The 25,042-nt window shown below is 43.5% G+C and overlaps 1 protein-coding gene across 1 annotated transcript in view; it reads left to right on the forward strand.

The window, feature by feature from the left end:
- The window catches only part of ltn1 (listerin E3 ubiquitin protein ligase 1), a 224,374-nt gene that overhangs the window by 122,975 nt on the left and 76,357 nt on the right, over positions 1-25,042 (forward strand). Inside the window, 3 exon segments of the mRNA XM_038802375.1 lie at positions 9,331-9,487; positions 12,795-12,902; positions 15,316-15,458. Coding sequence (XP_038658303.1) covers positions 9,331-9,487; positions 12,795-12,902; positions 15,316-15,458 — 408 coding nt within the window.

Below are 25,042 nucleotides of genomic sequence, written 5' to 3' on the forward strand. Positions count from 1 at the left end.
ATATTTTTTGTATTGCAGTGCTTCCAGGTCAAAAGTGTGAAAAGAATGGGCAAGAGCAGGGGATTAAGTGTTGAGATGGGATGAATCTGTCCAGTGTGGCAGGAACAGAATTAAATGATTGGTCTACCAGGGCAGTCCTGTTTCTGGAAGAAGGTAGAAGTGGGTTGTTTGCGGTTAGGGGATTGGATACTGGAGGGAAAATGTCCAGAGGCGGTGAAGTCAGTGACACATCCTTTTAACTAGTTTATTAACCTATTTCTCATTCAAGTCACGACAGCTAAATCCCCAAATAAACAACACCTCCTAGCATGAAAAGCTAAATTTATGCCATAAATTAAATCAAAATACAATAAAATAAATTAAAATGTAAATACTATGTCCCAATTGCTCCTTTTGATACTTTGTTTAAAATTTAGAGTATCCAATTATTTTTCTTTCCAATTAAGGGACAATTTAGTGTGACCAGTCCCCCTACCCTGCACATCTTTGGGTTGTGAAACTACACGAACAGTGTCCCATGGCCGGGGTCAAACCCGGGTCCTCGGTGCTGAGAGGCAGCAGTGCTAACCACTGCGCCACCGTGCCTTTTGATATTAACCACGTTCCCTTTGGCTTTATGCATTCTACCAGTTTCTCACAGCTGGAGACTGATCATCTTACTCGGATCAAATTTATATTATTTTAATTCCACGCTGGGTTTTCACAAGTATGGTCATCCTCTGGCATCTTGATCACTTGGTTATTATTCATATGTGAACATCAACTTTAATTGCTCGCAGACTATTCCATAATTACAGCTGAACACAGCTTTCATAGAGTGGCAATTACAGGAGCAAACCATTGCACTTCCTTAACTCAGTGATATTGAGACAGTACTCCTAACACAATCTAGATCCACTATTTCAGCACAGACTGAGTTTCTAACCTTAACCTCCTGGTCTTTATGACTTCACCTATTTGCTGAATAAACTTATATTGAGGAGCCGGTAGGAGGTCTCCAGTCATCTCGCATTTCCCTGTCACTGGGCCAAGACCACGTTCTGCTGGAACGTGTGGTGGTTGGTGTGAAACTACCACCCCATGCTAAAAAAATCCACACGGATGCATCTTCCACTCATCCAGATGAATTTCGAGACCTGGAACATCAGGACCCTCATGGACAACCCCTGAACGTCGCACCACCATCATATCCTGGGATCTTGGATGCCACAAATTGACATTGCTGCCCTGGGCGAGACATGACTGGCAGGAGATGGTCAACTTAAAGATTAAGCTGTCGGATATACCTTCAACGTTCGAGTTGGGAAGACGCAAGCCTTTGGAAAAGCATGTTAGGCATGGGGAAAAGGAGCGTCAACGGAGTCCTCCACCTGACAAAAGAACATGACCTGATATTCACAAAAACGCTGTTCCGCCAGAGGGACAAGCAAAAGACCTCATGGCAACATCACCGCTACAAGCACAACCAACAAGCCAGAGGTGCAGAATGCTCACAGCGTCTGGTCCGCCTTAAAAGCCATCTTGGTCAGAACCTGTAAGGAGACGCTCGCGCATACACCCAGGAAACACCAAGACTGATTTGACGAGAATGATCAAGAGATCCAGGATCTCCTTGACTACAAGCACAAGACGTTTCTGAATTGACAGATCCATCAAACTTGAGTGAGACGAAACGAGCTGACAGGCAACTGAAGGCCAAGGTGCAACAAAGAATCCGCAACCTAAGAACAGATGGTGGGTGGAAAGAGCACTGGAGATTCAGCAACTCGTCCGCAACCACTATGTACACAGCTTTAGCACAAACAAAACCATCCACGGTCCGAGTCCCCTGGGGCCCACCCCACTCGAGCCCAAAATGGAGAGACGCTCATCAATGGCAGAGAGCCCGCTGGGGAGAGAACTTTGAGGACTTCCTCAACCAAGATGCAGCCTTTGACACAAGAGCCCTCGACACCATTGCTGAACACTCGATCAGCACATCTTACCACAACCCCAGCTCGCCATGGGTTGAAAACGCCATCCGACAGCTGAAGAACAACAAGAACTCAGGAGCAGGTGGAATCCCTGCAGAAGTATTAAAATGCAGCGGGGATGCACTCTTGACAAGAATCCATAACCTCGTCATCCTTGTCTGGAAGGAAGAGAGCATGCCGGACGATCTCAAGACCGTCTTCAAGAAAGGAGACCGGTCCAACTGCCGAAATTACAGAGGGATTTACCTGCTCTCCGCCATGGGAAAGGTCATCACGGGAATGTTCCTCAACTGCCTCCTCCCAGTATCTGAAGAGCTCCTGGCCGAGTCTCAGTGCAGCTTCCGCCCATCAAGAGGCACAATGGACATGATCTTCAGCGCATGACAAATCCAGGAAAATGCAGGGAGCAGCATCAACCTCTGTACATGGGTATCTTCGATCTCACAAAGGCCTTCAACGCGGTCAACCATGAGGGACTGTGGATCGTCTTTCTCAAATACGGTTGCCTGCAGAAATTTACCATTTTCTGCTGCCTGCACCACGATGACATGCAAGCTGCGATCCTCACCAACAGAACTACCACAGACCTAATACGTCTGCAAACTGGGGTCAAACAGGCTGTGTCATGCACCAATGCACTTCTCCATCTTCCTCGCAGCAATACTACACCCCATCACCCTGGAGCTACCCTACCGAACAAACTGTTCAACCAGGCCAGAACAAAGACCATCCCAACCTCTGTCATCGAGTTGCCATTCGCAGAGGATGCCTGTGAGTGCATACATTCAGAGGCCGAGCTACAAATCATTGTTGACGTATTCACCGAGGCATTTGAGAGAATGGGGCTCGGACTAAACATCACAAAGGTTCTCTATCAGCCTGCTGTTGCCACAAATAACTTAACGATCAAGATCCATGATAAACCCTTGGACAATGTGGATCATTTCCCATACCTCGGGAGCCTCCTCTTGGTGCAAGCAGACATTGCCGATAAAATCTGACATTGACTCCAATGCGCCAGTGCTGTCTTCGGATGCCTTGGAAGTATTGAAGATCGAGACCTCAAACAAAGTTCATGGTCTACAGAGCAGGCATGATCACCGCTCTCCTATATGCATCAGAAACGTGGACAATGTACAGCAGACACCTCAGATCCTCGAAGAGATATCACCAACGCTGCCTCCGCAAAATCCTGCAAATTTGTTGGCAGGATAGACATACCATCTCTCAGGCCAATATTCCCAGTATCGAGACACTGCTCGCGCTCGACCAGATTGGCGGGCCACATTGCCCACATAGAATCATAGAATTTACATTGCAGAAGGAGGCCATTCGGCCCATCGAGTCTGCACCGGCTCTTGGAAAGAGCACCCTACCCAAGGTCAACACCTCCACCCTATCCCCATAACCCAGTAACCCCACCCAACACTAAGGGCAATTTTGGACACTAAGGGCAATTTATCATGGCCAATCCACCGAACCTGCACATCTTTGGACTGTGGGAGGAAACCGGAGCACCCGGAGGAAACCCACACACACACGGGGAGGATGTGCAGACTCCGCACAGACAGTGACCCAAGCCAGAATCGAACCTGGGACCCTGGAGCTGTGAAGCGATTGTGCTATCCACAATCCTACATGTCTGACAGACTCCCAAAACAAGTGCTCTACTCCAAGCTCCAAAATGGCAAATGAAGCAGTGGAAGGAGAGCCCAGAATCCACAGCGGGACCCACCCACCTCATCACGTTCCGCCTGCCAAACCTGAGGCAGAGTCTGCAGATTCAGGATTGGACGTTTCAGAGTAGAAGCAAATCATCCTTGATGCTGAGAGCCTGCCCAAGAAGAAGATTGAGGAGCTCCAATACCTTTGGATCATTGAAAATCCAGTGAACGTTTGCCTCTTTTTCTCCATTGCTTTTGAGCAGATGTGTCAGATGGCTAAAGTTACCACCACAGTTTTAGTTCTCACAATGATGGCTAATGTTAATAAAATAACTGTTATTACAGGACATAGAATGGTTGTTGCAGGTGCCGGGGTTTAGATATTTCAGTAAGCTCAGGGAAGGTGGTAAGAGAGGGGGAGGGGTGGCATTGTTACTCAAGGACAGTATTACGGTGGCTGAGAGGACATTTGATGAGGACTCGAATACTGAGGTAGTATGGGCTGAGTTAAGAAACAGGAAAGGTCACCCTGTTAGGGCTTTTCTATAGGCCTCCGAAAAGTTCCAGAGATGTAGAGGAAAGGATTGCAAAGATGATTCTGGATAGGAGCGAAAATAACAGGGTAGTTGTTATGGGGGACTTTAACTTTCCAAATATTGACTGGAAACACTATAGTTCGAGTACTTTAGATGGATCCGTTTTTGTCCAATGTCTGCAGGAGGGTTTCCTGATGCAGTATGTAGATAGGCCAACAAGAGGCGAGGCCGTATTGGATTTGGTACTGGGTAATGAACCAGGACAGGTGTTAGATTTGGAGGTAGGTGAGCATTTTGGTGATAGTGACCACAATTCGATTACGTTTACTTTAGCGATGGAAAGGGATAGGTATAAACCGCAGGGCAAGAGTTATTGCTGGGGGAAAAGCAATTATGATGCGATGAGGCAAGACTTAGGATGCATCGCCTGGAGAGGAAAACTGCAGGGGATGGACACAATGGAAAAGTGGAGCATGTTCAAGGAACAGCTACTGCGTGTCCTTGATAAGTATGTACCTGTTAGGCAGGGAGGAAGTGGTCGAGTGAGGGAACCATGGGTTACTGAAGCAGTTGAAACACTTGTCAAGAGGAAGAAGGAGGCTTATGTGAAGATGAGACGTGATGATTCAGTTGGGTCGCTTGAGAGTTATAAGTTAGCTAGGAAGGCTCTAAAGAGAGAGCTAAGAAGAGCCAAGCGAGGACATGAGAAGTCTTTGGCAGGTAGGATCAAGGATAACCCTAAAGCTTTCTATAGGTACGTCAGGAATAAAAGAATGACTAAAGTAAGAGTAGGGCCAGTCAAGGACAGTAGTGGGAAGTTGTGCATAGAGTCCGAGGAGATAGGAGAGGTGCTAAATGAGTATTTTTTGTCAGTATTCACACAGGAAAAAGACAAAGTTGTCGAGGAGAATACTGAGATACAGGCTACTAGACTAGAAGGGCTTGAGGTTCATAAGGAGGAGGTGTTAGCGATTCTGGAAAGTGTGAAAATAGATAAGTCCCCTGGGCCGGATGGGATTTATGCTAGGATTCTCTGGGAAGCTAGGGAGGAGATTGCTGGGCCTTTGGCTTTGATCTTTAAGTCATCTTTGTCTACAGGAATAGTGCCAGAGGACTGGAGGATAGAAAATGTTGTCCCCTTGTACAAGAAGGGGAGTAGAGATAACCCCGGTAACTATAGACCAGTGAGCCTTACTTCTGTTGTGGGAAAAGTCTTGGAAAGGTTTATAAGAGATAGGATGTATAATCATCTGGAAAGGAATAATTTGATTAGAGATAGTCAACATGGTTTTGTGAAGGGTAGGTCGTGCCTCACAAACCTCATTGAGTTCTTCGAGAAGGTGACCAAACAGGTGGATGAGGGTAAAGCAGTTGATGTGGTGTATATGGATTTAAGTAAAGCGTTTGATAAGGTTCCCCACGGTAGGCTATTGCAGAAAATATAGAGGCATGGTATTCAGGGTGATTTAGCAGTTTGGATCAGAAATTGGCTAGCTGATAGAAGACAAAGAGTGGTGGTTGATGGGAAATGCTCTGACTGGTGTCCAGTTACTAGTGGTGTGCCACAAGGATCTGTTTTGGGGCCGTTGCTGTTTGTCATTTTTATAAATGACCTGGAGGAGGACGTAGAAGGATGGGTGAGTAAATTTGCAGATGACACTAAAGTCGGTGGAGTTGTGGACAGTGCAGAAGGATGTTACAAGTTACAGAGGGACATAGATAAGCTGCAGAGCTGGGCTGATAGGTGGCAAATGGAGTTTAATGCAGAAAAGTGTGAGGTGATTCATTTTGGAAGGAATAACAGGAAGACAGAGTACTGGGCTAATGGTAAGATTCTTGGTAGTGTGGACAAGCAGAGAGATCTCGGTGTCCATGTCCATAGATCCCTGAAAGTTGCCACCCAGGTTGAGAGGGTTGTTAAGAAGGCGTACGGTGTGTTAGCTTTTATTGGTAGAGGAATTGAGTTTCGGAGCCATGAGGTCATGTTGCAGTTGTACAAAACTCTGGTGCAGCCGCATTTGGAGTATTGTGTGCAGTTCTGGTCGCCACATTATAGGAAGGATGTGGAAGCATTGGAAAGGGTACAGAGGAGATTTACAAGAATGTTGCCTGGTATGGAGGGAAGATCATATGAGGAAAGGCTGAAGGACTTGAGGCTGTTTTCGTTAGAGAGAAGAAGGTTAAGAGGGGACTTAATTGAGGCATACAAGATGATCAGAGGATTAGATAGGGTGGACATCGAGAACCTTTTTCTTCGGATGGTGATGTCCAGCACGAGGGGACATAGCTTTAAATTGAGGGGTGGTAGATATAGGACAGATGTCAGAGGTAGGTTCTTTACTCAGAGAGTAGTAAGGGTGTGGAATACTCTGCCTACAACAGTAGTGGACTCGCCAACACTAAACGCTTTCAAATGGTCATTGGATAGGCATATGGACGATAAGGGAATAGTGTAGAGGGACTTTAGAGGGGTTTCACAGGACAGTGCAACATCGAGGGCCGAAGGGCCTCTACTGCGCTGTAATGTTCTATGTTCTATAGAAGCTTTTTCACAATAATTGACATAGTGACCTAACCACAGGATATAAAATCTACTTGCCCTGTTGGAAGAAGTAAATCATCCAACTCTTGGAAGTTAATATCAATTTTAATGATATATCAGTAAAATTGCTAACCAGTCACCAAGCTCTTAATTAGCTCTTAATTACTTTTAACAAAATCAAATTACTTCAATTAATCACTTTGTCAATGTACTCTGTCGATTATTATTTTCGTCTATGTACGTACTGTGTACGTTCCCATGGTCACAGAAAAATACTTTTCACTACTTCGTTTATGTCATTATGTGACATCATTTATGTGACAATGAATAAGTCAATCAATCAATAATTCATTTTTTTAAAGAAGGTTTTCCAATGTTTTAAGATTACCAGCGAAGGTTCACTAAATTGGTCCCTGGGATGAGGAGGATATGCCAAGATGTGAGACTGAGTAAACTGGGCTTATACTCTCTGACTTTTGGACGAATTTAGAAGAATCAGACGCAATTTAATTGAAACCTACAAAATTATAAAGGGGATAGATAAGATTGATGTTGAGAACTTGTTTTCTGCTGGCCGAGGAAACGAAAACATGGGGTCATAGCCTCGGGATAATGGGCTGATCATTTCGGACAGAGAGGAGGAGGAATAACTTCACGTAAAAGATTGTGAATTTCTGGAATTCTCTATCTCAGAATTATGGATGTTCAATCATTGAATTCATTTAAGGCAGGGGTGGACAGATGTTTAGTGTCTCAGGAAATTAAAGTATATGGGGAGTGGCAACAAATTCGAGTTGAAGCCCAAGATCAACCATAATTGTATTGAATGGGGCAGCACAGTGGCTCAGTGGTTAGCAGTGCTGTCTCACCGCGCCGAGGACCCGGGTTCGATCCTGGCCCCACGTCACTACCCGTGTGAAGTTTGCACATTCTCCCTGTGTCTCCGTGGGTCTCATCCCAACCCAAAATGATGTGCCGGGTTGGTCGATTGGCCATGCTAAATTGCTCCTTAATTGGAAAAAAAGAATTGGGTACTCTAAATTTCTTTTAAAAAATATTGTATTGAATGGCGGAGCAGGCTCAACGGAGCCACATGGTGTAGTCCTGCTTCTGTTTCTTGTGTTAAAATGTTTTTTGCGTAGCGAATTGTATATTCTGCTCTTTTCCCATTGCGTTTGTTCATTTCTTTGCTTCAACATTGTTATATCATTGTTATATAGACAGCACGGTAGCATTGTGGATAGCACAATCGCTTCACAGCTCCAGGGTCCCAGGTTCGACTCCGGCTTGGGTCACTGTCTGTGCGGAGTCTGCACATCCTCCCCGTGTGTGCGTGGGTTTCCTCTGGGTGCTCCAGTTTTCTCCCACAGTCCAAAGATGTGCAGGTTAGGTGGATTGGCCATGATAAATTGCGCTTAGTGTCCAAAATTGCCCTTCGTGTTGGGTGGGGTTAGTGGGTTATGGGGATAGGGTGAAGGTGTTAACCTTGGGTAGGGTGCTCTTTCCAAGAGCCGGGGCAGACTCGATGGGCCGAATGGCCTCCTGCACTGTAAATTCTATGAAAATCATTCGTAAAGAGCTAGGAACTACTTGTTATGTAAATATACATCCCGAGGTGTCACTGCGGCCCTGTAGTCAACTACCGAGTAACAATGTATCCAATATATCAGTCCGCCAGCCACGTGGAGAACTGAAAGAAATACACTAGATGAAGCTCCAGCAACTTGAGCTAAAGTGTGATTATTTCTAACTTATGGGAACCAGAAAATGTAACAGACAAGGATGAATAATATGAAGTTAGCAGATTCCATGGTAACCTTCTCAGCCATGTCCCTTTAACACTGCATTACATCATTCCATTGTGTAACTCTTCTGCACTATTATGTTATGTTTCATTTGTTTGTCATTGCTTTCCTGTCTGCTTCCATAAGGTGAATGGTTTTTCTATTAATAAGAGAGTCATTTAAACATTGGAGCAAAGATTGAATTCCATAACGGTGTTTTTGTAGTGAGGCTTGAAAATGAGTACGTGCCAGGTTTGTTAAAGTAATGTCATAATGTTATCTCTTGTGTATCATACCTCAGGTGTTGAGCATGTTTTCTTGAATTTCCAATGGCCATCACAATAGATTTTAAGGATTAATAATGATTTCTGTGGGATTTTGCAACCAACCTTTTTCCCTCCTACTCACATGCGTCCAACATCTAGTGCACACGACCTAAATGACCTTATTTTCTGGCTTTTTTATTTTCAAAGTACTGATGCAAGACTCTTCATGAGACCTTGATAGCTCACTCACCTCATCCAATGCTTCAGTCATCAGTTTCTCCTCTCTTCACCCTTTATATCAGTAACTGATACGTTCCTATCGGGTGGGGTGGAAAATAATATGTTAAAATTAATTTCCATTCACTATCTATATGTGTTTCATGCTGGAGGGCACAATCAGATAGATTGATTAGCTTACCCATTTTTAGAATTGTGAAGCCAATCTGATTTGGTTTGCAATTTTAAAAATGTGGCACCATAATGTTGTGTTGAAATTGAAAAGATTCCAGTGTTTTATTTCATTTCCACAGATATTCTGGAAACTCTTACTTTTTGTTTTTACTAGTTGCTGCAGAGATGTTGTACTCTTTGCAGTGGTGTGAAGAAATGCAAGACTTTTGTCCTACTATTTCTAAGTACTATGAGCTGCTACTTCAATTCAATATTACACAAGAGAGACTGAGGAAAGCTTGCAGCACACTGTGTGAAACTCTCTTCAGCAGGTAAGCAAACTCATTCTGTGACTGAGCATATATTAACTCTGAACTCATTGCATTGTATTACGACGGTTTATTTTTTTATTCATTCATGGGATCTAGCTAAGGCAGCATTTATTGCCCATTCCTAATTGTCCTTGAGAAGTTGCTGGTGAGTTGCTTCTTGAATTGCTGCAATCCTTGTAGTGAACCCACATGGGAGGGAGTTTCAGGATTTTGACTCGGTGAACGAACAACAATATATTTCCACGGCAGGATGATGAATGACTTCGAGGGGCATTTCCAAGTGGTGGTGTTCCCATGTGCCTGCTGTACTTGACCTTCTAGATGGTCGTGATAATGCATTTGGAAGGCGCTGTATATGGAGCCTTGGTGAGTTCCTACAGTGCACCTTGTAGATGGTACACATTGAAACCACTGTGCATAGTGGAGGGAGTGAATGTTTATAGATGGGGTGTCAATCAAGTAATCCTGCTTTTCCTGGATGGTGTCAGGCTTCTTGAGTGTTGTTGGAGCTGCACTCTGGGGAGAGTAATCCATCACACTCCTGACTTGTAGATGGTAGGTGGGCTTTTGGGAGTCGGGAGGTCAGTTACCCCCTACTAAATTCCCAGCCTCTGAGCTGCTCTTGTTCAGGTCTTGCTGCATTTGGACATGGACTGCTTTGGTATCAGGAGTCATGAATGGTGCTGAACATTGTGCAATCATTAGTGAACATCCCACTTGTGACCTTATAATGGAGGGAAGGTCATTAATGAAGCAGCTGAAAATGGTTGGGCCTAGGATACTACCCTGAGGAACTTTGCAGTGATGTCCTGGGACTGAGATGATTGACCTCCAACTACCGCAGCCATCTTCCTTTGTGCTCGGTATGACTCCAACCAACAGAGAGTTTCCCCAATTCCCATTGACTTCAGTTTTTCTTGGGCTCCTTGATGCTCCACTTGGTCAAATGCTGCCTTGATGTCAAGGGCTGTCGAATCCAATATTGCATTGCAATTCATGCAAATAAATTTGGAAAGAGGGTATTCATGGGGCAGTAACCTAGCTAATCAAGGATTTTCTAACCATTATGCATATTAATGAAAGCAGGCGTAGTTACTTTAGGGACCTAGTAAAGACCTTAAAAATGCAAAATATTTCAAGGGATTGATTCCACTTTTTGACAGCATCTTCCAAATGTGGTCTAGACCACCTAGAAGAACATGGCAGCAGATGCATGGGGACACCATCACCTGCAATTATCCCTCCAAGTAACACATCCTCCTGACTAGGAATTATATTGCTATTCCTTCACTGTCGCCAGGTCAAATTCCTGGACCTCCCTTCCTAACAGCACTGTGGGTGTACCTACACCATATGGACTGCAGCGGTTCAAGAAGACTGCTCACTACCACCTTCCCAAAGGTAATTATGGATGTCAATAAACGTTGGCCGAGCCAGTGACATCAACATTCCGTGAACTGGAAGAGTTGAGTGATGCTGTACAAGAGCACCATGGACCCTCTTTTGAAAAATGTGCTGCTGTTATCCTATTACAGCTACAGTGCACCAATTCTACCACCATCGCTGACACTGTACTTGCAACTTGTCAGAATTCTTCAATTTGAGCGGCTGTGGATTCATTGGAAATTTAGCCCCTTTGCCCGTGGAAATATTTGTTTCCTGTGGAGCCTTTTCCTTTTTTTTGCCTATATTTAACTATGGCAACATCACCCATCCTGAGATACCCTGAGAAGGGGATGGTGAGTTTTCTCCTTAAACTGTCCCTGTCTTTGTGATGATGTACAGCAGCAATGGTGATAGAGAATACCAGGATTTTGATCCATCGGCAATAAAGGTACTTCAGTCATTTGCCCACATCAGATGGGGTGTGATTTACTCGGGAACTTGAAAGTGATGGGGATCCCATGCTGTTGCTGCTTTTCTCCTTCTTCGCCAAAGAGATTGCGTGGCTAGAAGATTAAAATAATCTTGACTTCTGTTGTAAATTTTGCATGTCATTGTTTAAAAATAAGTACTGTACGGTGCAAGTTGAACAGTAATTTATGTAATAAACGACTGTTTAATTTTGCAACACTCCATCCAGTAAGGGGTATATAATGTGAATCGTAGATCATGATCAGCATGTAACAAAGAAAATGATCCTGAACATTTTCTTTCAGACACTGCTTAACTGAGTCGAGCAATCCTATCTCTTGCACATATCCTATGTCTCAATGTCTGATTGATCTCAAAGATCCCATTCAATCCGTTATTATTGCTTATACAGTGTCTTGAGAAAGTGGAAACAGGAACTGAAGGGAACTGGAACATTGGTATAAAATATCTCTTTCCCCTCTCCATTCTCAAATTCTCCTTTTGTAATGGATTAATCAAAACAGTTATGTTCTTAATGAGCTTTGGTGGGGGTGCTGACTATAATCTGGTCACTGAACAGGATGCAGAATTTAGAATTACGTTAGTTCCTACTTTACACCGATAACATATCGAGAAGAATCACAGAATGGTACAGCACAGTTAGAAGCTATTTGGCCCATCCAGTCTACGTGACTCTTTGAAAGAACAATACAGTTACTCTCACCACCCCACATCTTTCCCTTATCCTAGAAATTATTTTCTCCTTTGGGGACTTATTTAATTTTGTTTGAAAGCTAGTGTTGAATATTTCTGGTTAAGACAAAAAAAATTTCAATGTGTTAACATTGATTAGATTTTCAAAAATGAGAGGCAGCATAATGGCACAGTGGTTAGCACTGCTGTCTCATGGCGGCGAGGTCCCACGTTCGATCCCAGCTCTGGGTCACTGTCAATGTGGAGTTTGCATATTCTCCACGTGTTTGCGTGGGTTTCGTCCCTACAACCCAAAGATGTAGAGGATAGATGGATTGGCCATGCAATGAATTGGATATTTTAAATTTATATTTAAAAAAAATATATTTTCAAAAATGAAAATTGAAATAGAAGCAATAACGAGAATTGGCCTTATAAAGCGTAGTAATTATACTTTAGATGATCCTGTGTGAAATTCGTGGCATCGACATAAAATCGTAGTAAACCCATTTGCTGATAAATGACCTCTTGTCAGGCACACTTTAACTCTCAAATATATTTAACCAGTAGAGAAAGTTAAAACTGTATGTTATTGGAGGGATATTCTCTTAATTTTTTTGTAAAGAGGAACAGGAAGGGGCCATTCAGCCCTTAGCCCCTGTTCCACCATTCAGTTACCTTAGTATATCTGCCTTTCCTCCAAATTCCTTGACAGCCTGACCTGACATTAAATACTTTTTTTCTTAATTCTTTCAAATAGATCATTACAGAGTGGATTACTCTGGGCTTTAACTGCATCTCAGTTTATCACCCAAACAAAAGTGGACGGCGGTTGCGACCTACAACGACTGTACATTACAGTGGAGAGGTAAGGATTTGGCCGTATCAAGAAATTGTCAATTCGTAGTACAGGTCTCCTGTATTGCTGGAAAAAGAGAAATGCTGTCAAAGTTTGTCATCTTGCACTCAACAGATTTGTCGCTTTCCATAAAAAACATGGCTTTGATGGAATGACACCTAACCTCCTGATGGTAGATGACAAATTTGCTATATTTGAATCCGCAGCTGCATGCAAGGATTTCCTTACATACCTTAATGGGCTTCATCCTGCACACAAATTCACTTTTGCAATGGAGCAGTCAAATGAATCAATAAAAGCAAATTACTGCGGATGCTGGAATCTGAAACCAAAAAGAAAATGCTGGAAAATCTCAGCAGGTCTAGCAGCATCTGTAGGGAGAGAAAAAAGCGTCTGTCCCTGGACTATGTGCTCATTTACATTTCAAACCCCCTTTCAGACAACTGCCCTTATCAATTCTCCTTTTTATTTGATTTTATCCCAATTTAATGTTGTCATCTTATTTTTCCCCAATTCTTAACACTTCTAATTGTATCACCTGGTTCCAGTAAATATTCCCTGGATTTCCAGTATGCTATTATTGTCATACTCATGTATTGCTATTGATTTTAATTACTTCTGTTTGAGCGCTAAACACTTGGGCCTGGCTTCCCGTCCATGTTCCTATTATGATTTGGGAGGCATCACACTGAAGAACTGAGAAAATTGTGAGCATAGAGGCCTGCTATTACCACCCCTGTTTTTTGCTCTTTGGTGTTTCTTAACTCGACCCATACAGATTCCACATTGCTTGTGCTAATATCTTTCGTCAATATTATAACAATATCTTCTTCAATCAACAATGCACCTCCAGCACCTTTTCCTTTCTGTATGTCCTTCTAAAAAATCTGAAGAGCCTTCAGTGTTTAGTTCCCATCCTTGGTCACCTTGGAGCCATGTCTCCTTCATCCCAACTATGTCATACCCCTTTACATCTACCTTGCGCAACTAATTCATCCATTTTATTTTGAATGCTCCGCGCGTTTAGATACTAAACCTTAAGGCTAGTCTTTTTAACGTTCGTTGTTCCGTTCCTACTATTTTGTACTGTGTCCTTATCTGATTCTGGCCCTTGATTCCTTTGCCAATGACTTTTCTTATTCCCTTGCTGTCTTGTCTTCTTGTTCTTGATTTCCCCCTGCACAATCCTTACATAGATTCCCACCCCTAATCCCCCATCATATTAGTTTAAACCCGCCCCAACCACATTAGCAAGGGCTCCCCAGTCCTCTTCCTCTCCTAGTGGTCATCCTATCTGCCTGCGGAGTCTGAGCCGACGGTGTGACCGCTTCTCTATACGTGCAATCCATGATACTCTCCGCCTCACGGATGCTCCATAGTGCCCCAGATGCCGCTCCAGCTCTGAAACTCAGTCTTGGAGGAGTTGCAGCTGGAGACACTCCCTGCGCACATGCTGGTCTTGGGAACTGTTCTCCCACATGGAGCAAGAAGAGTAAACCACAGACTGGAGCTCTCCTGCCATGTCTTCCCCCTTTAAGTTAAATTAATATAAAACAATATCAACTCGGGCCCTTTTTCTCTACTCTTTGTTATTATAGAATATATTTCTTAGACAAATGGACAAGATATAGAAGGGTAATTTCAAAAAAATTTATTTTGAGCGCTGAGCCAGAAATTGCTGCTTATGAGGGTGGCGGAAGCGGAGATAATAAATTATTTCAAAAAGAAAATTAGATGAGACTTGAGGAAGCAAAGTTGCAGGGCTAGGTTTGGGACTGGTTGGATTGCTTCATGAGGCGCTGGGATTGACCTGATGAGCCAAAAGGCGGCCTCCTGATGACTCTATAACCCCGACGGCACAGATTCACAATGTATTTTCTGCTCATCCTGCACGTCTTGCCACTTCCTGGAGCTATCATGAGGAAGTTGTTGATCATAGGCCCTAGAAAGCATTAGTAACAATCTGACTTTGAAATGACGGGAGAGTGCCTAATGGCGGTCCTTTCTCCCTCCAATCTGGACCCAGCTGAGAGGATGGAATTATTCCAATCTTTGGGGTGCATCCACCCCTTTAATTGCCTGGCTGCTTCTGGTCCCACTTCAACATGACTAGGACATTGTGGCCAAGAAGTATGTGGACTCCTTCCTGGCCAAGAACCCGCTGTGTATAGAGCATGAATCCTAATTTAGGAACTTGGTCATGGTGTAACAGTGACGGAGGTGCAAGTGGAGGCAGAAGTGTGGGGTGTTGGAACATTGGTGCAGAAGTGAATCCTGGTCTTAGTTATCAAACTGTGATGCACTTTTCCATACTTGCTTGAGAGACCTACAAGTTCCTTCTCCAATATAAGTGGGTCTGTGGTTATCTCCTGACAATTGTATGCTACAATTTTTGTTCAATATTTTGAATTTATGTTTCCAGATTTTTCCCTTTGACTGAGGCAAGCCTGCACACAATTCAGAATATTGCACCGTCACTTCTGCAGGAAGATAAAAATATTCTTCTGACACAATGTGCTGCAAAACTTGCTACAAGCAGGGGTACAGAGATTACCAGTGTTGATGGTCAGTGTTTTGCCTTATTTGTTTTGATATCAAAGTATCCTTATTTTTAAAGAAGTATTTTCATCTTGGCTCAATGGTAGCACTTTGTCCTCTGAGTTTGAAATTTCAAACTGCACTGCAGACCATTGAGTGCATAATCTTGGTTGACATTTCAGTACAGTCCTGAGAAAGTATGCAGTCATCTTTCAGATGAAACATTAAACCAAAGCCCCATCTGCCTTTTCAGAGGGATGTACAAGATTCCACTGCATTATCTGAAGAAAAGTAAGGGATTTCTCCTGATGTCTTGGCAGACATTTGCCTCTCAAACAGCGTCACTGAAAATAGATTATCTGGTCATTTATTTCATTTAATTTGACACCTTTCTGGTTCTTTTTTGCAATTTCTGAGGTTAAGAAAGGAGCTATTAAGTGCAAGATCTTTATTTCTTTCATTAAAGAAAGAATCTCACCATTAGGCCCCTATATCAAAATGAATTAAAGTTTTCATTATCACTTAGGGTATTAGCTTGGAAATGTTTCAATTCTGATATTGATTTCAGATGAGGAATTTAATTTTAATAAATTGCTATCTTTAGATGCTGCAATTTGATCTGTGTAAAATTCAGTGTATTGCACTCACAAGCTCAGAAACTTCTCTAAGGTGTTTCCCCTTCTTATTTAAACTGTTATAGAACAAAAAGATTGAGAAATAAAACCAAAATTAATGCAAATTTTCTGTTACCCTTCTATTTTAAACAATTAATACATGTATATTGTTTAAAAACTTGCATGTAATTCATGTAACAGAGGGATCTGGGTGTCCTCATGCATTAGTCACAGAAAATGAGTATGCAGGTGCAGCAGATAATAAGGAAAGCAAATGGAATATTGCCATTTATAGCAAAAGGAATTGAGTATAAAGGTAAGGAAATGTTGTTGCAGCTATACAAGGCATTGGTAAGACCGCACCTGGAGTATTGTGCACAGTTTTGGTCCCCTTATTTGAGGAAAGATGTAGTGGCATTGGAGGCAGTTCAGAGGAGGTTCACAAGATTGATTCCAGAGATGAAAGGTTGTATGAGGAGAGGTTGAACAGATTAATGCTACACTCTCTAGAGTTTAGAAGAATGAGGGGAGATCTAATTGTGGAGTACAAGGTGCTAAAAGGTATGGATAAAGTAAACGTGGAGCTAATACTTCCTCTTGTGGGACATTCTAAAACGAGAGGTTATAAACTTAGAGTAAGAGGTAGCAAATTTACAACAGATTTGAGGAAAAACGACTTGTTCCAAAGATTTGTGAATATGTTGAATTTGCTTCCCCAGCTGCGGAGGATGGAGGGGCAGTGAGTAAATTTGAGGAGAAGTTAGACAGATTTTTAATTGGTAATGGGTCGAAGGGTTACGGCGAATGGGCAGGACAGTGGAGTTGAGGCCAGGATGGGATCAGCCATGATCACATTGAGGGTGTTAGGCTTGGTAGGCTAAATCGCCTACTCCCGCTCCAAGGTCATATGTTCTAGGGAGGAGATGCTCTGGCTGATTTCGCAATCCAGTTCTTGGTCTGTGACGTTGTAGGTCGCAAATGAGGAACATATCAGCCGTGATAGAATGGCTGATGGGCTAAATGACCTAATTCTGCTTCTATATCTTATGAACTCACTCTCCAGAAATCTTGCGAGTCATTGTTGCAGATTTGTCACTGTTTATCTTTTTTGTGTCTTACCTATTTTAGTTTTTCTTTTTTGCATAATTCTTTTAGTGTCTTTCTCTTCTGTTACTCTCCATCTTTCTGGAATTTTTTAATTTATTTTTCTTTCCTTTTGCAGTATTCTCACCCTTTGAATTACATACTCAACCACGTATCCTCCCATTTCCGCCACTGTTAATGCTCTCATCATTCTTAACTATTCAACTGGTTCATTTCTTACAACTGTCCACTCTCAGTTATGAGTGCAATTAACAAGACATTTAAAAGGTCTCACCTTCAACTGATTTCCTGACACCTAAATATTTCCATGAGTGAAACTTTGCAAATAAGGTTCTATCCTTCTTTAAAAAGGAATAAAATTACAATGAGGGAAAATTGTTCCTGTATGTTATACATTTCTCAATGCAAACTGTACTCAAATAAAGTTTGAAATTAGGCCTCTGACTTTTCTTCAGATACTATTGAAAAACAGTTGCCTTGAATCTAAATAAATTATTCCACCATAACAGCTGGCCAGTGTTGGTGCATGCTGCGAAGTTAAATATACTGTACATGCTCAGACTGCAGAATCCAAATTCAGCTGAGTCGCAACAAAAATATGATATCCAAACCCAAACTGAAGCATTCAAATAATAACTTTAATGATGGCATTAAAAGGCATAAGAGAACTGATTGGAGAGATTGAATCTTGCTGTTGTTAAATATGTAATTATTTGGATTATTTTGTTTAAACTTTTATTTGTATGTTTTGACATGCCATGTTAAGACAAGAAAAACACAGTTTTTTTTTCAAACAAAAGAGAATACAAAACCTATGATGGTTTGATGCGGCTATCACGGACAAGTAATAAAATAAATGTTGAAATTCCTACTAAATCTACTAGCATTGAAATTTAACATGCCAATCCTTATTGGAATCTCAACAGGAAATATTTTCTTTACAGTTTTTAGATGAGCATTTAAACCAAGTAAGAATTTTAATTTATAGACAGATATGTTGGTACATCCATACTTAGTGTATGAATCAAAATATTGGTTATTGAAAGTAGACAATCAGCTCTCATATTAGGGTGTATTTATGAAAAACTGAAATGATTTAAGACCAAGAAATGCTTTATCTCAGACTTCCCTGATACTAGGTTAGCCATGACGATATGCAATAGAGTCCTACAGACCATTGGTCTGAGGCTCTCATCCTGCGGTGTAGTACCGTGTCTCATTTTTATTTGAGAGACTGAAGAGACACTGCATTTAACCTCAAATGTGCTTGAATAGAGTGTGGAAAGTGAACCCTGGTTCCACTCCTGTTAGCTATCCAGTCAAAGGGCTAATTTAAAATTTTTATTTAATCTGCTCAAGGCTAATTTTAAAATCTGAACCAGAACCTGGTTTAAATAGTTATTTTCTCAGAGTGTCTGATTTGGCAGACTTTGTCAGCAGAACCACCTGTCATCACAGAATCAGAATGCAGCATTGATCACTGTGAAAGGCTTATCAAGTAAATCCATATTGTCAAAGGAATTTCTGCATAGTGATATACAGTGCATTAAATTAATGTTTTGGGTTCACTAGATGTTGCTGATGGATTAGAACAGGCATTTTCAAAGTCGGGGTCACAAACTGTTGGTGGGTGTCGGGAGGGTCACAGCGCTCCCGATTGCGCATATTCATAGATGTCATAGATGTTTACAGCATGGAAACAGGCCCTTCGGCCCAGCTTGTCCATGCCGCCCAGTTTCTATCACTAAGGTCAACGGCCGCAGCAGCCAGCTTTTAACAGTGCTGGCTATGAGCAGCCTTCAAAAGGCCGCGACCATATTTAAAAAATTTGGCCGCACTGCGCATGTGTGCCCGCTCATCAGTGCACATGCGCACTTTGCGCGTGCACACCGATGAGCGGGCACGAATGTGCAGTGCGGCCTCATCTTTTTTATATGGTCAAAGGCCGCTCGCAGCCGGCATTGTTACAAGCCGGCTGCTGTGGCTGTTGCCCACGAATTTGCACAATCGGAGATGCAGAAGATTTTTGAAAAATTATATGTAATCTTCCTGCCTGAAGGGAGGCAGAGAGCAGATCAGGTGCCCCCCCCCCCCCCCCCCCCCCCCCCTCCCCCCCCCCCCCTCCCCCGAACGTCGACATCACATCCTTTGGGCGCAATTGCGATACCTCCATTTTGGCAGCAGCAAACAAGATAAGAAAAAATGGTGGGTCGCGAAGGTCGGCCGGCGTGGGTCGCGAAGGTCGGCCGGTGTGGGTCGCAAAGGTCGGCCAGCGTCGGTCCCGAAGGTTGGTCGTTAGGTAAAAATGGGTCCCCGGGAAAAGAAATTTGGAACATAAAACATAGAACATAGAAAAATACAGCACAGAACAGGTCCTTCGGCCCACGATATTGTGCCGAACCTTTGTCTTAGATTAATCATAGATTATCATAGAATTTACAGTGCAGAAGGAGGCCATTCGGCCCATCGAGTCTGCACCGGCTCTTGGAAAGAGCACCCTACCCAAGCCCACACCCACACCCTATCCCCATAACCCAGTAACCCCATCCAACACTAAGGGCAATTTTGGACTCTAAGGGCAATTTATCATGGCCAATCCACCTAACCTGCGCATCTTTTGATTGTGGGAGGAAACCGGAGCACCCGGAGGAAACCCACGCGCACACGGGGAGGATGTGCAGACTCCGCACAGACAGTGACCCAAGCCGGAATCGAACCTGGGACCCTGGAGCTGTGAAGCAATTGTGCTACCACAATGCTACCGTGCTGCCCTTAAGAACAAATTAATCTACACTCCATCATTCTACCGTAATCCATGTACCTATCCAATAGCCGCTTGAAGGTCCCTAATGTTTCCGACTCAACTACTTCCACAGGCAGTGCATTTCATGCCCCCACTACTCTCTGGGTAAAGAACCTACCTCTGACATCCCCCCTATATCTTCCACCATTCACCTTAAATTTATGTCCCCTTGTAATGGTTTGTTCCACCCGGGGAAAAAGTCTCTGACTGTCTACTCTATCTATTCCCCGATCATCTTATAAACCTCTATCAAGTCGCCCCTCATCCTTCTCTGTTCTAATGAGAAAAGGCCCAGCACCCTCAACTTTTCCTCATAAGACCTACGCTCCATTCCAGGCAACATCCTGGTAAATCTCCTTTGCACCTTTTCCAAAGCTTCCACATCCTTCCTAAAATGAGGCGACCAGAACTGCACACAGTACTCCAAATGTGGCCATACCAAGATTTTGTACAGCTGCATCATCCCCTCACGGCTCTTAAATTCAATCCCTCGGCTAATGAATGCTAGCACACCATAGGCCTTCTTCACAGCTCTATCCACTTGAGTGGCAACTTTCAAAGATCTATGAACATAGACCTCAAGATCTCTCTGCTCCTCCACATTGCCAAGAACCCTACCGGTAATCCTGTATTCCGCATTCATATTTGTCCTTCCAAAATGGACAACCTCACACTTTTCAGGGTTAAACTCCATCTGCCACTTCTCAGCCCAGCTCTGCATCCTATCTAGGTCTCTTTGCAGCCGAAAACAGCCCTCCTCGCTATCCACAACTCCACCAATCTTCGTATCATCTGCAAATTTACTGACCCACCCTTCAACTCCCTCATCCAAGTCATTAATGAAAATCACAAACAGCAGAGGACCCAGAACTGATCCCTGCGGTACGCCACCGGTAACTGGGCTCCAGGCTGAATATTTGCCATCCACCACCACGCTCTGACTTCTATTGGGTAGCCAGTTCGTTATCCAACTAACCAAATTTCCCACTATCCCATGCCTCCTTACTTTCTGCATAAGCCTACCATGGGGAACCTTATCAAATGCCTTACTAAAAGCCATGCACACTACATCCACTGCTTTACCTTCATCCACATGCTTGGTCACCTCCTCAAAGAATTCAATAAGACTTGTAAGGCAAGACCTACCCCTCACAAATCCGTGCTGACTATTATTAATCAAGCAGTGTCTTTCCAGATGCTTAGAAATCCTATCCCTCAGTACCCTTTCCATTACTTTGCCTACTACCGAAGTAAGACTAACTGGCCTGTAATTCCCAGGGTTATCCCTATTCCCTTTTTTGAACAGGGGCACGTCATTCTCCACTCTCCAATCCCCTGGTTCCACCCCTGTTGACAGTGAGGACGAAAAGATCATTGCCAACGGCTCTGCAATTTCATCACTTGCTTCCCATAGAATCCTTGGATATATTCCGTCAGGCCCGGGGGACTTGTCTATCCTCAAGTTTTTCCAAAATGGCCAACACATCTCCCTTCCTAACAATCTCCCGCTACTGTCCTTGATTGGACCTACCCTCGCTCTAGTCATTCTCATATTTCTCACATATGTGTAAAAGGCCTTGAGGTTTTCCTTGATCCTACCCGCCAAAGATTTTTCATGCACTCTCTTAGCTCTCCTAATCCCTTTCTTCAGTTCCCTCCTGGCTATCTTGTATCCCTCCAGCGCCCTGTCTGAACCTTGTTTCCTCAGCCTTACATAAGTCTCCTTCTTCCTCTTAACAAGACATTCAACCTCTCTTGTGAACCATGGTTCCCTCACTCGGCCATTTCTTCCCTGCCTGACAGGGACATACATATCAAAGACACGTAGTACCTGTTCCTTGAACAAGTTCCACATTTCACTTGTGTCCTTCCCTAACAGCCTATGTTCCCAGCTTATGCACTTCAATTCTAGTCTGACAGCATCGTATTTACCCTTCCCCCAATTGTAAACCTTGCACTGTTGCACGCACCTATCCCTCTCCATTACTAAAGTGAAAGTCACAGAATTGTGGTCACTATCTCCAAAATACTCCCCCACTAACAAATCTATCACTTGCCCTGGTTCATTACCAAGTACCAAATCCAATATGGCCTCCCCTCTGGTCGGACAATCTGCATACTGTGTTAGAAAAGCTTCCTTGACACACTGCACAAACACCACCCCATCCAAACTATTTGATCTGAAGAGTTTCCACTCAATATTTGGGAAGTTGAAGTCACTCATGACTACTACCCTGTGACTTCTGCACCTTTCCAAAATCTGTTTCCCTATCTGTTCCTTCACATCTCTGCTGCTATTGGGGGGCCTATAGAAAACTCCCAACAAGGTGACTGCTCCTTTCCTATTTCTGACTTCAACCTACACTACCTCAGTAGGCAGATCCTCCTCGAACTGCCTTTCTGCAGCTGTTATATTATCTCAAATTAACAATGCCACCCCCCCCCCCCCCCCCCACCTCTTTTACCACCCTCCCTAATCTTATTGAAACATCTATAACCAGGGACCTCCAACAACCATTTCTACCCCTCTTCTATCCAAGTTTCCGTGATGGCCACCACATCGTAGTCCCAAGTACCGATCCATGCCTTAAGTTCACCCACCTTATTCCTGATGCTTCTTGCGTTGAAGTATACACACTTCAACCCATCTCCTTGCCTGCATGTACTCTCCTTTGTCAATGTTCCCTTCCCCACTGCCTCACTACACGCTTTGGTGTCCTGAATATTGGCTACCTTAGTTGCTGGACTACAAATCCGGTTCCCATTCCCCTGCCAAATTAGTTTAAACCCTCCCGAAGAGTACTAGAAAACCTCCCTCCTCGGATATTGGTGCCCCTCTGGTTCAGATGCAGCCCGTCCTGCTCGTACAGGTCCCACCTTCCCCAGAATGCGCTCCAATTATCCAAATACCTGAAGCCCTCCCTCCTACACCATTCCTGCAGCCATGTGTTCAACTGCACTTTCTCCCTATTCCTAGCCTCGCTATCACGTGGCACCGGCAACAAACCAGAGATGACAACTCTCTGTCCTGGCTTTTAACTTCCAGCCTAACTCCCTAAACTCGTTTATTGCCTCCACACCCCTTTTCCTACCTACGTCGTTGGTACCAAAGTGCACCACGACTTCTGGCTGCTCACCCTCCCCCTTCAGGATCCTGAAGACACGATCCGAGACATCCCTGGCCCTGGCACCCGGGAGGCAACATACCTTCTGGGAGTCTCGCTCGCGACCACAGAATCTCCTATCTATTTCCCTAACCATTGAATCTCCTATTACTAATGCTTTTTTATTCTCCCCCCTTCCCTTCTGAGTCCCAGAGCCAGACTCAGTGTCAGAGACCTGGCCGCTAGGGCCTTCCCCGGGTAGGTCATCACCCCCCCAAAACCCAGAACGGTATACTTGTTTTGAAGGGGAACAGCCATGAGGGATCCCTGCACTGTCTGCCTGTTCGTTTTCTTTCCCCTGACTGTAACCCAGCTACTCTTGTCCTGTACCTTGGGTGTTGTTACCTCCCTGTGACTCTTCTCTATAACCCCCTCTGCCTCCCGGATGATCCGAAGTTGCTCCAGCTCCAGTTTCCTAACACGGTCTCTGAGGAGCTGGAGCTGGGTGCACTTCGCGCAGGTAGTCAGCGGCGACACCGGTGGTATCCCTCACCACCCACATCCTACAGGAGGAGCATGCAACTGCCCTAGCCTCCATCCCCTCTTACCTTACAGAATATAGCTGCACTGTGGACCAACTGGACCTCCGCCCTCCGACTCTGCTCCCAGTCAGCTGCACTCTCTGTAAACTCCTGGCTCCCTTCTCGCTCTTTGAGGAAATGAAATGAAAGGAGCATCTTACTCCCTCCTCACCTAACTCTCTCAGTCACCAAACTCTCACTGTAGCACTCAAATGAACCAAATTCAGCACTCCAGTGAAACACTTTTGAAAAACACTGGACTAGAAAACCCTCAAAATGACAGTCTAGAAAAAAAAAAAGCACCGTATTTACTTGCATAAAAGTTGAGTTTCTAGAAATAAATTTTTAGCCAAAAAGTAAGGGGTCGAAATTTACATGAGGAATATTCTGGAAAGGTTGAAATCCACCCTCTCCCGTTGACCTGCAATTGTAGAGTTACCACGTCTGAGACTGTTCCTGACAGCCCTGTCTCCAAAAGTAGTGCAAAGATAACTAAAATGTGTTTTTAATTATTGAATTTTTAATTAATAAATAAATAATACCCTCTATGGAGACAGACATCAATTTGTGTAAGCTAAATTCATCAAAAACAAAAGCCACATGTACAAATTTAGACAATTTAATTCAGTTTTTTTACAGTACTGAAAAGTCTATTCCTCAGCAGCAGAGCATGCACCAAATGTGTATTAAAACCCTTAAACCACCCTTCTCTTCAGAAACCAATAACATGTCCCAATTTGCTTCTTGAATGGCATCATCTGATGGATCATTGGCATATCTTCAGCAACCATGTCGTCATCGGCTATGTTATTCTACAAATAATTGTTTTTGTGCCATCAAGTACATTGGATTCCCGCATTTCTTGAATGATCTGCTGACAATCTCCTGATTTCATCCCAGGCCTCTACAACCCATTCACACAGTGTTACTAATGTCTGAGCTTGTATGCTGCCTCGCTTGGTGAATGTCTTCTCTCCTCTAATCATCCAGTCATTCCTCTTTATTTTCATGCTAGCCTTGAAGGGCTTGTTCAGAGAGGCCTCCAAAGGTTGAACGAGGCTGTTCAGACTACCAGGATATTTCAAACCGCCTTTATCCATCCATCCTTTATTATAAACATGTATAACTGGTCATGTTTGGTATTGCAATTTTGGAAGGGATTTTCTCATGAATATCACCATTGGCTTAGGCTTTGGCCCATCGAACATGCACAGCAGCACATTGGTGAATTTCCTCTTTTCCTAGCTAGTCGAATTCACTGTTTTCCCTCCAATTTTGCTCACAGTTTGACTGGCTGACGCTTCATGATTCACAGGAGTCTCATCCTTGTTTCTAACGATACAATCCATTCTTTTGTCAATGTTTGATTATAAACTGCTGAAATGCGATAAACCTGTCATCAAGT

The sequence above is a fragment of the Scyliorhinus canicula genome, chromosome 7 (genome assembly GCF_902713615.1).
Source record: "Scyliorhinus canicula chromosome 7, sScyCan1.1, whole genome shotgun sequence".
Lineage (NCBI taxonomy): Eukaryota > Metazoa > Chordata > Chondrichthyes > Carcharhiniformes > Scyliorhinidae > Scyliorhinus > Scyliorhinus canicula.